Source organism: Curcuma longa, chromosome 6 (genome assembly GCF_044706935.1).
Source record: "Curcuma longa cultivar G26 ecotype Majalengka, Jawa Barat chromosome 6, ITB_CL_G26_1.1, whole genome shotgun sequence".
Lineage (NCBI taxonomy): Eukaryota > Viridiplantae > Streptophyta > Magnoliopsida > Zingiberales > Zingiberaceae > Curcuma > Curcuma longa.
Window position 1 is genome coordinate 7,382,350 of NC_133866.1, and position 14,770 is coordinate 7,397,119.

The 14,770-nt window shown below is 35.9% G+C and overlaps 1 protein-coding gene across 2 annotated transcripts; it reads right to left on the reverse strand.

Annotated features, from left to right (window-relative positions):
• Positions 1-2,578: 2,578 nt before the first annotated feature.
• On the reverse strand, positions 2,579-13,949 carry LOC141830823 (eukaryotic translation initiation factor 3 subunit A-like). 2 transcript variants are annotated; one of them, XM_074718256.1, is made up of 15 exons: positions 13,862-13,949; positions 13,645-13,773; positions 12,930-13,034; positions 12,072-12,553; positions 8,205-8,420; positions 7,118-7,486; positions 6,999-7,028; positions 6,125-6,352; positions 5,846-6,007; positions 5,337-5,555; positions 5,049-5,255; positions 4,439-4,645; positions 4,262-4,342; positions 3,470-3,671; positions 2,579-3,280 (listed from the first exon to the last, which is right to left on the reverse strand). In XM_074718256.1, the coding sequence occupies exons 3-15, from the start codon at positions 12,973-12,975 to the stop codon at positions 2,844-2,846; spliced, it is 2,886 nt and encodes a 961-aa protein (XP_074574357.1). In that variant the 5' UTR covers positions 12,976-13,034; positions 13,645-13,773; positions 13,862-13,949; the 3' UTR covers positions 2,579-2,843. The 2 variants fall into 2 exon arrangements, with proteins under 2 accessions (XP_074574357.1, XP_074574358.1); XM_074718257.1 differs by having other exon boundaries at positions 13,645-13,767; positions 13,862-13,882.
• Between the last annotated feature and the right edge of the window lie 821 nt (positions 13,950-14,770).

Consider the following 14,770-nt stretch of genomic DNA (forward strand, 5'->3'; position numbering starts at 1 on the left):
GCCAACGTAGTGGTCAACTGCAGTTTTCAGATTTACTTCCTCATAGATGGTTGGGGTGGGACCGATCGTGTGGGGTCGTTGGGTGGTGGATTCCACCTTTTGTTACAATTGGAATGTCAATTTAGTAGCTATTGTTACATGTGGAGTCGACTACATAGATCCTCCTGTGTCATTGAACTCGATCCTTGATTATATTCTTATCTATATTTTAAAAAGTTTTTTATCTTATTTTATTGTTAATAATCAAATCTTTTTTGATCTCTCTCTTAATTAATTATGTATAATAATCTCACATTGTCTAATTAGAGTATTTATTGGTCATCCAAAATATATGCTCATACTAATTTAAACGTATCTTTTGAAGTTTTTCCTCAATATGTATAATATTGACTTTCTCTTAATATTCTCATTTCTTATCCGTCTATCCTCATATATCCACACATTCTCAATAAATACTACTAACAAGAAGAATATAGTCAATAAGATTGTGCAAACAAATAATTGGTTAATTTTGAGATGGAAAACCCCTACAAACAATCTTGACTAAATATTAAATTTGTTAACAGGATGATCAACATCAATGCTTGTGTTCTTGTATGCAAGGTTTTTTCACATGGATATCCTTGTCAGAGATGTACTAGCCCCAGAATGAGTGCCTCTTCCAAACCAAAATAGTCTAGCTCTTCAATGGGCACATTCTTGGTTTCAGGAAAAAAGACATAGATGAAGACGGTCATGATAAGCACCCAACTGATAAAGAAGTAGAAGAACCTAAATTTCAACTAACAAAGTACTAGAAGGAAGACCTAAGCAATGATGAAGGTGAAGAACATGTTGAAAGACAATGATACTCTATCATGCTGAGCAAATCTCCAACAGGAAGATCTTGCTTGGCACTGGAAACCCACCCTAGACGACCCTAAGACCATGCAAAGGAGGCAACATAATTAAATACATATGAACAACACACTATGACACTCGCATAGCCCTTCAATATCTCGGTGACCTTGATGCTCATCCCAAACTTGAGTGTGACAAAAGTGCTCACCACCAACTAAATTAAACAAAGGGAAAGAAAAGAATCCAATGTGAATCATCCTCTATTTGCCCATCGAAAAATAATCGGTAGACAGATGGTGTTGTTGTCCTACTCATGTGTTCTGACCGGTAGAGATGATCACCTTTGAGTCTCAACTACCTTCACACCTGCATGTTAACACAGTTAGAAGGCAACTCCACCTCAACAGAGAGAACCGAGAGTGGTGAAATGAAGGTCAATATCCCAAGCATGATCATTGAGTGACAACTCGAATACTCCAAAAAAGTATCTACTATCGAGATTATGATCATCTTTAAATTCTAAGGTACACGACAAAGATTGAGCAAGTTCTTCCATAAACAAACTATCCGCATCACTCTCTTATCGTGATTATAACTACCTCTAAGTTGTAGGATACACCAATACGTTCTTGCATAAAGATTTTCCAAATCAAACTATGTTCTTCTAGGAGATAATTTTGTAGGATCAAGGTGGAGCGGCAAGAGGGGGGTGAATTGCCTGAAAAATAAAAATCGATCTCTTGCGTTCTTTTCAAGGATAGAAATTAGTGGAAATTAATTAAAACAAACATTAATTAAAATAGTATAATTAAAACTAGTAAAAGACGAGTTTACTTGGTCTCAACCTAGATGGTTGCAGATCCAAGGCAGTTGAAGCGCAGTATGACGATCTCCTTCGTTGAAGGCGGAGAAGCCTTTTACAGACAATTACAGCTCACAGACTTAGAAGAGAAAAGAATAATTGATTCATTCAGCTCTAAAACTCTAAGTCTATTTATAGGCTAAGAAAATAAATCCTAACGGTAGATTGTTGATAAGTTTTCTTTTAGCCGTTGATCTTCAGATGCGATCTTAATCGTTGATCGGAGATAATCTTAATTCTCGAACATTGATTTGATAAAAGGATAAATTTTATCCTTTTAATTCCAACGTTCAAGCTTAACGTTTAAAACTTTTAAACGTTAAAAGATCTCCATGCATTTAATCCAATTAATCCATGCAACATGATTAATTAATTTCTAATTAAATCATGCATGTTGCACTTTCCAATTAAGCCATGGTCCAAGTCAAATGTTGACTTGGTAAAAGTCAATTTGGTTGACTTTTTGTAGGTAGATCTTCTGAGTGATTTCTGACTAACCGGAGTTAGGCTCACCCGAACCCGACTCCGGTCTTTCGCCCTCGAGCGTGCTTCCTCCCGGTTTCTCGTCTCTCGGACGTCGCGCACGTCCTTCTCGCTCCACCGGTGTACTCTTCCGTAGCTTCCGCGTTCCTCGGATTGCACCGAGCCCGTCGGCTCACTTCCCCGTGCATCCCTTCTCGTCCGCTACGTCTTACGCTCGACTTCCTCCGTACCTAAGTTCCTGCACACTTAGCAGAGGGATTAGAAAAATAACAGGACCTAGCTTAACCTGGTTGACCACATCAAAACTAACCGGGGCACCAACAAATTTCTCATCTTAGAAGAGTAAGACGTTAATTGTTAAGGCCACACGCAGAGAAAAAATACAACGTAATGGATAGATTAACTGAACTGGCATATATGCAATAGCATTTAACCAACAGCATACAAGTTGTATCAATGACAGTCAGCTGCTCACTTCGAAGATACGCCTGAAGCAACAAAACATCATCTGATCTAAAATGTTCAAATACAGACTGAAGGTCGATCAAAACAGAATTATCCTCTGAACTCAACCATGCTCTTTGAGTAAATTTTCATTTAACCATTCAGCCACTGTTGAAAAACAGAGGACATTTCCAGGCCAACGAAACACTCAGCACTAATTCCGTGTCCTCGACCAGGAAGATGAAGATGGCACCCTTGTACCACCAAAGGATGATCGGCGGTTCTCACTTGTCCACCTATCACCGCTACCTGATTGGGGAGGACGTTCATCCTTCCTTCCCCACCGATCAGGCTCAGGAGGGGCAGCTGCTGCCCTTTGACCCTCACTTTTGTCACGGAGAAATCTTGGCACATACTTTCCAGTAGCTGGTGCTGCTGATGCAGCGGAAGCTGCTGCAGCAGGAACAGGTTCAGGAGGAGCTGAAGCAGGGCCAGTTGGCTGTGGCAGAGGTTCAATGGGTTTTCTAAGAAGTGCTTCTCTTCGCAGTTGTTCCTTCTCTTCCAACTCCCTCTCCCGTTGTCTCTGTCTCTCAGCTATCGCATCCAGCTTTGCTTTCCGTTCTGCATCCTCTATCTTTCGTCTCTCTTCCTCTGCAAAATTTTGACACAAAAATGTAACTCCCTGAAAGTATGGGTGTATCGGTCTCATGTGCTTCCAATAATTTTTAAGTAAAAAATATCTTAGAGGGTTCATAGTAGCATAATAAACTGACTGCTTCCATCAACACATGTTAACCTATTTGTCATGTTACTCATTATAATTTGGAGAACAACAATTACCTTCACGCTTTCTAGCTTCCTCCTCTTCTTGTTGCCTGGTCAACCGCTCTTCCTCAGCCTTCAGATAATAGAGAAGTTTCCTCTTGATCTCACGTTCACGCTTCCGCATTGTTACAATTTGGTTAATTTTATCTTCACGCTCTTTCTTCACCCGGTTATACTCTGCTTCACGTTGGCTAACTATTTTTCGCTGAAATATTTCCTGGGGAGTATTGAATAGATCATATCAGAACTATCAAAGATATAATTGTCTAGTATTTTAGATGAAACTATTTGGCTCCTTTTCATATTCTTGTTGGTTCACTCAAGGTGAGGCAAAAGTCAGGTCGATGAAAGGAATCTAATTTGAGTATCTTGAAGTGATTAACCTACTGTTTAAAGGTCAGAGCACTGAGAACAACCTAAGAAAGAAGTCATTTAATTAACATAAACAAGTACTTTTTGTTTCATGATCATCTTGATTCAAACCCAGAAAATAAGGTGCCAAAACTTTTAAAATAAAAATTACATGAACACCACTGAAACAAGTTTTCATTAAAGGAACCGTCCTAATAGTACAAAGACCATCATGTATTTATCACAAAGCCTGACGATTAAGCCATCATGTATTTATCATTCATGCTTAGCATTTCTAAAAATCAGCAAAAACACTTAGCTGTAAAACTAGCTGCTTATATTGGATAAAATCTGGAACATGTAAGGGGTACTTCAAGCAGAAAAAAAGGGAAATACTTTATTTCCTAAGTTTCACCAAAGATTTTACAGGAAGACATTAAATAGATGAGTGTTAACCTTCTGTTCCAACATTCGTGCAAGTCTCTTCTTCTCTTGGAGATCACCAGCATGGTGCTGCCTGCTTAGCTCTATCTCTTTCTGGAGAAAAAAATAAGCAAATACTTTTTGTCAACCTCACCAAAAAACAATATAATCATAACTTCACAAATCAGTGAGCATTTGAGCATATTGAACCAGTTGTTCGTGTTCATGGAGAATTTTCTCTTCCACCAAGCGCTGCTGAAAGGCTTGTTCAATGAGTTGGGCCTCTTCCTCTCTCTTTGCCCGTTCCATATAATCCATTGTTTTGGCAAGTTTTTGCAGCTTCTTCTCCAACTCTTGCCTTTCTTTCAACTGCTCGTTTAAAGCCATCTCAATCAACGTCTGCTTAGTGACCTTCTCCTGACAAATAATGAACAATTGAATACACAGTACGGAAAACAACTCATTTTGCATTTACAAAAGGTAAACAAGACATAACAGTGCAGTGAAGTAAAAAAAGGTTAACAATCAAAGATATCAAAGCAATGTAATCAAAACAGTAGAAGACAAACTACAATCTTCTGAAGACGGATAAAATTTTTATCTCCAAACATATTGAATAACTTAGACATGAGAGATTGCAACATGTCTATTATATTATCTCTTGCTAAGAAAATGAAAACTTTGGCAATTATTTCACGTGTAATCACTTTCAATAAAACAAAAGTGAAAAAGTATATACTTTATAACTATGATAATAAACCTAATTAACTATAATATTTGTGGCAAATCTCTAAGTTCAAGTAGAACCATATTGGTTTACCCCCTCAAGGAGAGGTTTCTTTCCCTTCTTTTTGGCGCCCTTTTGTGTTTCAAGAAGCAATGCTTGGGCTTCCTGAAGTTCCCTCTCCTCTATTTCGCGGCGAATTCGCTGCTCCTCTCTTCGAATATATTCTTCAGCCAACCGCTTCTGTTCAGCCTCCTCAGTCACCTTCTGAAGTTTTAGTCTTTTAGATTCTTCTTCTCGCTCCTTCAAATATCCAAAGAAAAAAGTTATTTTTGAAAGTTCAGCAAAATATCATCCTCAGCAAAAGGAAAGTGTTGGAAATACCATTTCCAGCATCTGACGTTCATGTTCTTCTTTGCGCTTCTCAATGATGAACTTCCTAGCAAGAAGCCTCTTATGTTCCTTGTCAACTATCTCTGCCAGATCATAACTCACACCCAGTTTGGACTCTTTCCTTAAAGGTGGTGAAATTAGGTTCCTCACTTTATTAAGAGAATCAGCGAGAATAGCAAGATGATCAGAGAGCTTTTCTGATTCAATGTCCTGTGATCAAAACCAAGTGATTTTGATATATAAACTGTGTATCATAAGAATTGTATAACCTAGCATTAGGAACAGGAAGGATAAAAACATGCTCAAGCAGAAATGCAATACAACAAATGCTCACATACAAAAAAGAAAACTAAAACTATTTCTCAGCAATATAAAAAAAATAGATTAAGGATGAGTCTTTAGTGTTTAGGGAAACATAAATTCAGGGTAAATAATATAAAAGAATGTAAATCAATATAGCATGCCTGTGAAAACAGACACATGAGTTTGAACACCATTACCACATTCCCAAATAGAACAGCGCCCTTCAGGTGATCAACTTTCATTGCTAGAAAGTTGTACTTGACTGCATCTACAGAAATCCTCTCCACAACTGAGAAGTCAAAAAATGGTATCATCTTCAACAAAGACTCAATCTTTATGGACTGATACACCTGGGAAACCTGATAGAATAAAAGAGAAAAGAAAAAAACTTGAGATACAAATAAAAAAAATAAGAAAAGGAAATATTGAACAAATATTACCCATAGTATTTGAGAAAAAAAATGTTAAAATCACACCTGCTGAAGAACTCTTAAAGTGGTCAGCTTTTCAAGAGCAGGATTGTATTTCGAAAGTTGCACTTCTGGAACTGATGAGGCTGATGATAGCTTACCACCAAGTTTTGAAATTTTAGCAAGCAAAGGCTGGACTCTCGTTGCAAGGTCTAGAGGAAGGAATTCATTTTCTAGGAGATTGTAGATATCCTTCACTTCTTGAGAGACACAAGTCATTACACCTTTGTTGGTCTGTACAACATAAACTTTGATAAATTAACTGTTTGCTTTCATGAATTGACAGGAAATAAATCATCTGTTGATAAATAACACTTTGGGCACAACATATAGCTGTGAGGAATCTAGTGTTCAACTTCTCGACCAGAAAAACATAAGTAACATAGGGTTACAATCCTTTAAAACTAGCTAGAAAAGGTAGCATTTTACACAGGAGAAAAGGTTAACTTTTTTGTTCCATCCTCTATTGTAAAAGCTAAAAAACAAACATATCAAGCAAAAGTAACATCAGTAATTACCAGCAAAGCGCATAAAAGGGCAACAAGATTGCCAAGGTCCTAAAAGCTCACATCATTATAGAAGTTGCAGCTTACATCTTTTTTATTATATTGGAGCTTAAAAGATAAAAGATTGCTACACTGTTAAAGTTTCAGAAATTCCTAATATGAGTGCTAAGTGAAGATATAACTAATTGTATTTCGAAAAGAAATAAAAAATTACTTGTATCAATTAAAAAATCAATTGACTTTCATCTGAAGCATGTGAAAACAAACTATATGGCATGCAGAAAGTACAAAATTAAAAAGATATATAAAAGAATTGAATTATTATTGATTGAAGAATAAATGGATGAAAGTGACACTAAAGATGTATGGCATACCAATTCTGCAAGCAATGATGCACGTGAAAGCTGCAAAACAAGAGTGAAACGTCAGAACTAGCAATTTCTTATTAGAAAAAACACTGGATGACATGTAAGCAAATGGCTTAAATACATACAACTCCTCTACTCTCCCCTTTAGGATCAAGAGAGAAATTGATAAAGCTAGTCATTCGTAGATTGCGTTCTTTTTCATTTTCAAGCTCCAAATGAGATGCACCATGCTTCCGGTCATAAGGGATCACTGAAAGGGCAGCTAATAAAACAGATGATGCTATCAACTGCAAGTCCTTTTGTGATAAATTCTTATTGTAGCTTTTCTGCAATGTGAAAAGCTTCAACCATGCATATGCATGGTATAAATGACTATCTGAGACCCAAAATATATCTGTCAACTTAGCATAATATACCACCATTACTGATGGCTTGGGACTCTTCTTCACCATACTCATCAAACCATGGATATCCTCAACTGAGCGGAATGCTTCCTGTATGAGAAAACAATACAATAACATGTTAAGGAACTGAATTTAAAAAAAAAAAAAAAACAAGAAAACCTAGGTTTAAATCTGAGAAGGTATCTCTTGGTGACACAATATTCTGAGACAACACCAGAACTAGAAATATCAGCATAGAAGTACATGTTTTACCCATGCTGCATTAAACGAATCAAATCCCAGGCATCTTGGGGATGATATATAATTGGAGAGATGGAAATATATGGGGTTGACCTCTCTTGAATGCTACAACCGCAACTTCCATATGATGGAAATCTGTGTTGCAGAGCTTCTACTCTACTAATGATATATTATAGGAAGGAACCCCTACCAAAAAGATATACTATAAGTTACAATGTTTCTGATATTTGTCAAGTTGCATCTATAAAGTGTTATTGGAACTGATTATGAAAACCTCAATAAATTGTCGCTTTGCGGGTAAACAAGTAAAATGACAAGGGATTCAGTGAGGCTAGCTCATAACAAGATGGCATGGTTGATCACTGTGAACCCCATATCACATGTTGATATGGATTTACACCAAAGTAATACCATTTGGGCCCACATTAAAGTTTAGGAGATGCAATATAGAAAAGAACACAATGATAGTTTGCAAATACAGGAAATTAGTGCAAGGGAAAACCATAAATGGTATGGAAAGAAAAATAAAATATATGAAAGAAACATAAGGCAATGCCAAAATACAAACCTGCCACAGTTCCAGATCAGTTGCTATCTTGAGCTGCTCAATTCTGATATCCAAGTAAAGCTGCAAACTCTCTGGAACTGTCAAATCAGGCCTGTCTCTTTGGTCCCTATACTTGTTTAAATTAGCAAGATGATTCCTTATAATCTCACAGAGCCTGCGAAATTCTGTAGTCCTCTTATATTGTTTGCAAAATTGGAAGGCCCGATGTGCTGTCATCTAAACAATAAGACAGAAAGAACGACTTATATTCCATTGAAAATAGTGTGTTCGTCTTCAATATTTCTATCAATAGTAGAACCTGAGACTTAATAGCTACAACTTAACAGCAAAGCAGTCTTGATTAGAATAAGTTCATAAGCTAAATAAGGAAGTACTGAACTTCACCACAAATTACACAACGAAAGAGGACAAATGCATCCTTAGCTTCACCAAATCAAGAAGGCACAACACCTAGCTGACAACTAGAGATATATTAGATAATGACTAAGGCTAAGCTTACTGGGATCTATAACTATTTGGGGAAGAGAGGAGAGGGAAAGCAACAAAAATCCATATGACTGAATGATTATGCATGTGCAAACTTTGTGATCAATCACTCTCCCTCCCCCTCTCCCTCCTGTCTTTTCATATAAGCCAATGAAGCCTAAAAGAAGAGGAATCACAAACATATTCAGCAAACCTACATGATTATTTGTTAATAAACACAATAGGCATATGATAATGCAAAGTGATTTAGTAGCGACAAAATGACATTTGATATCTCAGATCACTTGTGAGGATCATATAAGCACTTCATGCTATCTAACTTGAATTCCTAAAAGGATACAAAAAATCATTTATAAGCATGATTTTAAAAAGTCACTACTTGAGCCACATAAGCACTAGGCAGATTTTGAATGGGGGGCTGGATATAAACTGCATATAATTAGCATATAACATATGTAGTCAACCTTTTGTGGTTTATTTTAACCAATTTAAACTAATTGACTTAAAATCCTAAGGCACCCTACCTAGTAGTTTGCAATTTATAAGTGTTAAAAACTTATTTTGCAAATGAGAAATAGTTTAGATATCAATATAAATATTTTTAAAAAATTTAATATTGGTCACTGAAGCCTCCACATATGCGCTATGCAATGGGTTGACTACACAGCGCTGCAAACACTTTTTGAATCCTTATTTATGAATGATATTTGTACTAACTCATTTCCATTTTTAAACAAGATGCTAAGAGCATATGTCAAAGAACCATCGAAAATAAAATATAACATGAAAATGAGGAATCACAATATCAAAATAGAAAGACATAGTAGTTACGACAAAAAAAAATGGGATCATGAAGCACCTGCATGAAATGTGCTCGAAGGATCATGGTTTAAAATCTCGTGTCGTACCGAGCAGCGCGGGCGAAACATCTCATTTCAACAGCCGACCGACACTACGTGGACACTAACACACCCTGCGCGAGGCCTTACGACAACACAGAGGCCCTACGATCGCGCAGAGGCCTCATGCGAGGCCCCACAACCGCGCGGACGTCTCCGTGAGACCGTGGCAACCATGCGAGGCTGCATTTTTTCAATTTAAAAAATTTTTCTTTAACCGTTGATTATTCTAGACAGTTTTTTTTCAATCTTAATTTTTTTTAACTGTTAATTTTTTTGAATTTTTAATGGCTAATTTTTTCCCCTCTTAATTTTTATTCCTTCTTCCCTATATTTTAATTTATTTTTATTTCTTGCATCCTTAAATACATGAAAAAATTCTTTTTTAATTTTTTTTATTCTTTTTCTCCTTAATACATAGGAAAAAATTCCTAATTAAACTAATTAAAATAAATTCAATTCAATTTAATTTAAATCTACTTGATCCTAATCTAGACTTTAGTTAATCCTAAATTAATTTTTACTCAATCTTAATTTTCAAAATATTAGTTTAACCTAATACAACAACAACAACCAAACTTTATCCCACTAGGTGGGATCGGCTATATGAATCATTCTACTCTATCCCCTATTATATCATAATTTATATTTAAATAAATTATTAGTTTAAGCTAATATAACAACAACAATCAAATTTTATCCCACTAGGTGTGGTCAACTATATGGATCTTTTTACGCCACTGGACTCTATCCCCTATTATATCATCATTTATATTTAAATAAAATTTATCTTGTTTTATTGTTGTTAACCAAGTCTTTTTTAATCTTCCTCTTCCTCATTTGATGTACACACTTATTATAGTTTCACATCGTATAACTGGAACATATATTGGTCGTCTACCTACATGTCCGTATCATCTTAAACGTATCTCCTGAAGTTTTCCCTCAACAGGTGCAACTCGACTTTCTCTTTAATATTTTCATTTTTTATCTTGTCCATCCTGATATATCTGCACATCCACTTTAACATCCTCATCTCTGCAACTCTCATCTTCTGCTCATGTACTTGAGTCGTAGCCTAACATTCAACTTCATACAACATAGCAGGTTTAATTGTCATGTTGTAAAATTTTCCTTTAAGTCTTAGAGATACTTTATGATCACAAAAAATACCTCCATTTCATCCATCCCGTTTGTATGATATGTAAGATATCTCTCTCAATCTCTCCATCCTTTTACAAAAATGATCCTAAATATTTAAAACTATCAGCTACAGACAACTCATCATCTCCTATCTTAACAATTATCTCATTACATTTTGTATTGCTAAATTTAAATTTTATATATTTCGTCTTTACTCTACTAAGTTTAAAACCTTCACTTTTAACGTTTCCCGCCAAGATTTGAGTTTAGCATTTACTCCTTCACGTGTTTCATCTATCAAAACAATATCATCTACAAACAACATGCACCGCGATATTGTATCATGGATGTGCCCAATGAGTTTATCCATGATTAGTGTAAAAAGATAGAGACTTAGAGTTGATCCTTGATGTAACCCTATCTTTATGAGAAATATTTCAGTTAATCCGCCTAAAGTCTTCACTCTGATCATTACATCCTCATACATATTCTTAATTAGTTCAATATACACTATGTCAACTGCTCTCTTTTCTAGAATTCTCTATATAATTTTTCTTGAGACTCTATCATAAGCTTTTTCTAGGTCAACGAATATCATGTGTAAGTCTTATTTCTGTTTCCGATACTTTTCAATTAATTACCTGAGAAGATGTATAACTTCTATTATCGACCTTCCAGGCATAAATCCAAATTGATTTTCGATCACCGTGGTCTCCTTCCGTAGTCTTTTTTTTTTATTACTCTTTTTCAAAGTTTCATGGTATGATTCATTAATTTAATACCCCGAAACTTGAAGATCTCTGTAGCCATCATATTTTTTCTTGGAATAAAATGTTATCAAATTTATTTCATGGTGCATATCGAGTTTGACCAAAAAAAACTGTACAAGATTAAGTTAATTAACCAAATATATACTGGTTATTTCCTTAGGCAACCTTTGTCCACTACTGTTTTGTTTTCTTTTTTAAACACACAGGGATCTGTAGATTTTCAACGATAGCTCTTTGAAACTCAAGATACATTGCTATGTTAACATATTAAGTTTCTGTACCTAAATACATGACTCAATTTTGTTATCAAAGAATTCCTAGAGGCTAAAAAGATGTTTCTAGGATGCTTTGCGACTTTCTTATTTTAAGAATGACATATTGCTACAATGGCTTAATAGTAAAGTAAGTTGATGTCCATATATTTCCTTCAAACACTTAAGAATTTTAATGAAGTATATTCGAAACAGATCAAGCATACGCATGGATAGAGGAGCCTAACAAAAATCTTTTAATTTTTTAAAAGGAAAACAAGAGCTGTACCAAATAAATAGAAATTCTAGACATCTTACCGCATATAGTGATTCCAATTTGGAATTGTTCCGCAAAATCTCAAGCACTGTCCTGTAGGTCTCCCACAAGAATTTGAACCATGGAGTAACAAGTTCCCTGTCTGATCTATCCTTTCCCTTCTCGCCACTAACGTAGCTTAGCATTAAATCCTCAGGTCTCTTATCAGCCTCAAGATCCTCCACGTCAAGCGCATCTTCCAAAGCTTGCACCTGAGTTCTAGCCTTCTCAGCTCTCTCTGTTGAAAGCTGCATGAAGTGTTTTATCACTTCCTCTAGAGAGCTTACATTTACTTGTTGGCATATGATCCGATACTGGATCAGGCCATCCTTCGCAAATCGACCTTTCCTCATGTCCACACAGAGTTCTACATATTTGAACATGATTCTCTCAAGAGTCTTCTGCCATGCTCTGTACCTTTTTGAAGTGATTAGATCATGCAGGGCTTGCAGGGCAGCTTGCTTTTGTCCAACATTAACCAACTCTGAATAAAAGGAGACAAGGGGAAAAGGCATGCATATTGTTAGTTAATAACTCTATTAGAAAGCGCATGTTATATGAATGGACAAAGCAAATTATTTGTGGATATATTTATTGGCAGTAATTGATAAATTGATCATGAGATAACTGTTAAGACAATTAGGCATATTTTTGAGAGAATGATTTCTTAGTTTAACTAGCTCCTTTCTTCTTGATTAAACAATACGCAACATTTAGTAACATATGAACCAACACAAACACTTTATTCATGAGATTCCAACATGTTTGTCTCATTGTCTACCTGAATTTAAGTGATGCAACAGCAACAATATAAACTTATTATTTTGTGCAGAGGAAAAAAAATTAGAAAGAACTACTACCTTCTGCACGTTTCAGAGCATTCTCAGGCTTAGCAAAAGTCGCCATTTTCAGTAGAAATATATGCTTCGCTGATGTCTGCTTTCTTCCACAGAGCAGACTTAATGCTGCAAACACAAGAGACAAAATAGCAATGTCAAATTCAAAGCTGAGACATGATAGAATAGAGCGCCATTCCTATTTTCAACATGCTCCTAAGAAAGGCACTTCTTTTACATGAAAGATTAAAATTTTGATATTTACATCCGTAACAATTGCCATCATCAACACATAATGTGGACTGAAATGGAATAAACAAAATCAAAGTGGCAAGGCTTACCAAAGTCATGAACTCATCACCAAATCACAAGAGACCTAACTGTGAAACAAGAAAAAGAACACTACTATAACACCACATGCAGTACACTATCTTAGTTCTTGCACTTGCAAAACCCAATTTCACAAACTCATTACTCCTCCTACTCTTCACTAGTATTCTCCATCCATCTCATCATTCTAAATTCCTCAAATTCTCTTCACAGATTAATTCTTGTTATAGATTAAACACCTAGTGAACAATGCAAATACAGATTGGAAGGATGCAATCCTATTGTAACGAAATGCATAAGAGTCTAACGAAAAAACAAGCCAAAAAATGCAGGAGTCATTTATTGAAATCTGACTTAAGAATTAAGATGTCTATAAATGATGATTCGGACCGGTGGAAATTCGATATACCTTGAAAGGGCGGTGTGCGGCAAGCTAGGAGGCGGCGCCGTGCTGCTCACAGATCTTCTGCGCAGCGGTCGATTGTCGAAGAGGACAGGAGATGTTGTTCGCAACGGCCAAGGAGGAGAAAGCCTGGATCTTTAACACAAATCACGAATTCAACTCCGAAGCTCTAAGGCCTTTAGAAGCAACAGAAGTAATTTCCAGAAATATTTCACCGACTGACCTTAGTAGAAGACAACCGGATCGGAGATCGGCCGAAGAAGAGCGGCGGCGGCGGATTTGGAGCAGGCAACTGCGGGCGATGGTGCAGCAGAAATGAGGGGAAATCCTTAGGTTGCAAGGGCATCGTTAAATGTCATATTTGCCCTTGTTTGTTGATAAATTATAACCCAAGCCGGACCGGCATTAAACTGGTCCTCTTTTATCGTGGTCAACTATAATTTCTCAATTTACCTTTTCATAAATGATCGTAAAAACCGTATGGGACCCTTAGAGTGATAAATTTCATCTTTTACAGAAGTGAACATTTTCAGTAAAAGATGAAATCCGTCACTCCAGCGGTGTCACATAGTCCACTCCACGATTATCTGAGGAGATAAATCGAAAAGTTGTAGTAGACCACTACGGGGAAGGACATTATCTTGATTTCGTTGAAATTTGATCCTTGCTCATTTCAATAAATGTGTCCCGTATTAATCAACTCAATTATATTTCCGGGACAAATTGCATGACCCTCCTCCGTCGTAATCAACTATAATTTTTCGATTTACTTCCTCACAAATAGTCATGAAGCCAACCATGTAAAGTCGCTGGGATGACAAATTCTATCTTTTTGCATAAAAAGAGGACAAATTGCATGAACCCAATTATAGTATGCTTGTAATATAGTTTGTTGAATGAGGCGTTCTTTGAATTTTTATATCAATTTGATCTCCCCTAAATTCATGTAAACTTGACTAATATTTTAGAAAGTTCTAAACTAAACAAATTTGATTTTAGGAAAGTAGAAGAATACAAAATTATATTTTAGACCATGAATTAATTTATTTTAAATTAATTTTGTACTTTGTAGACCAAGGGTTGTTTGAACAATTATAGGGAGATAAAATTATTTTGTATCGACTACTCAATT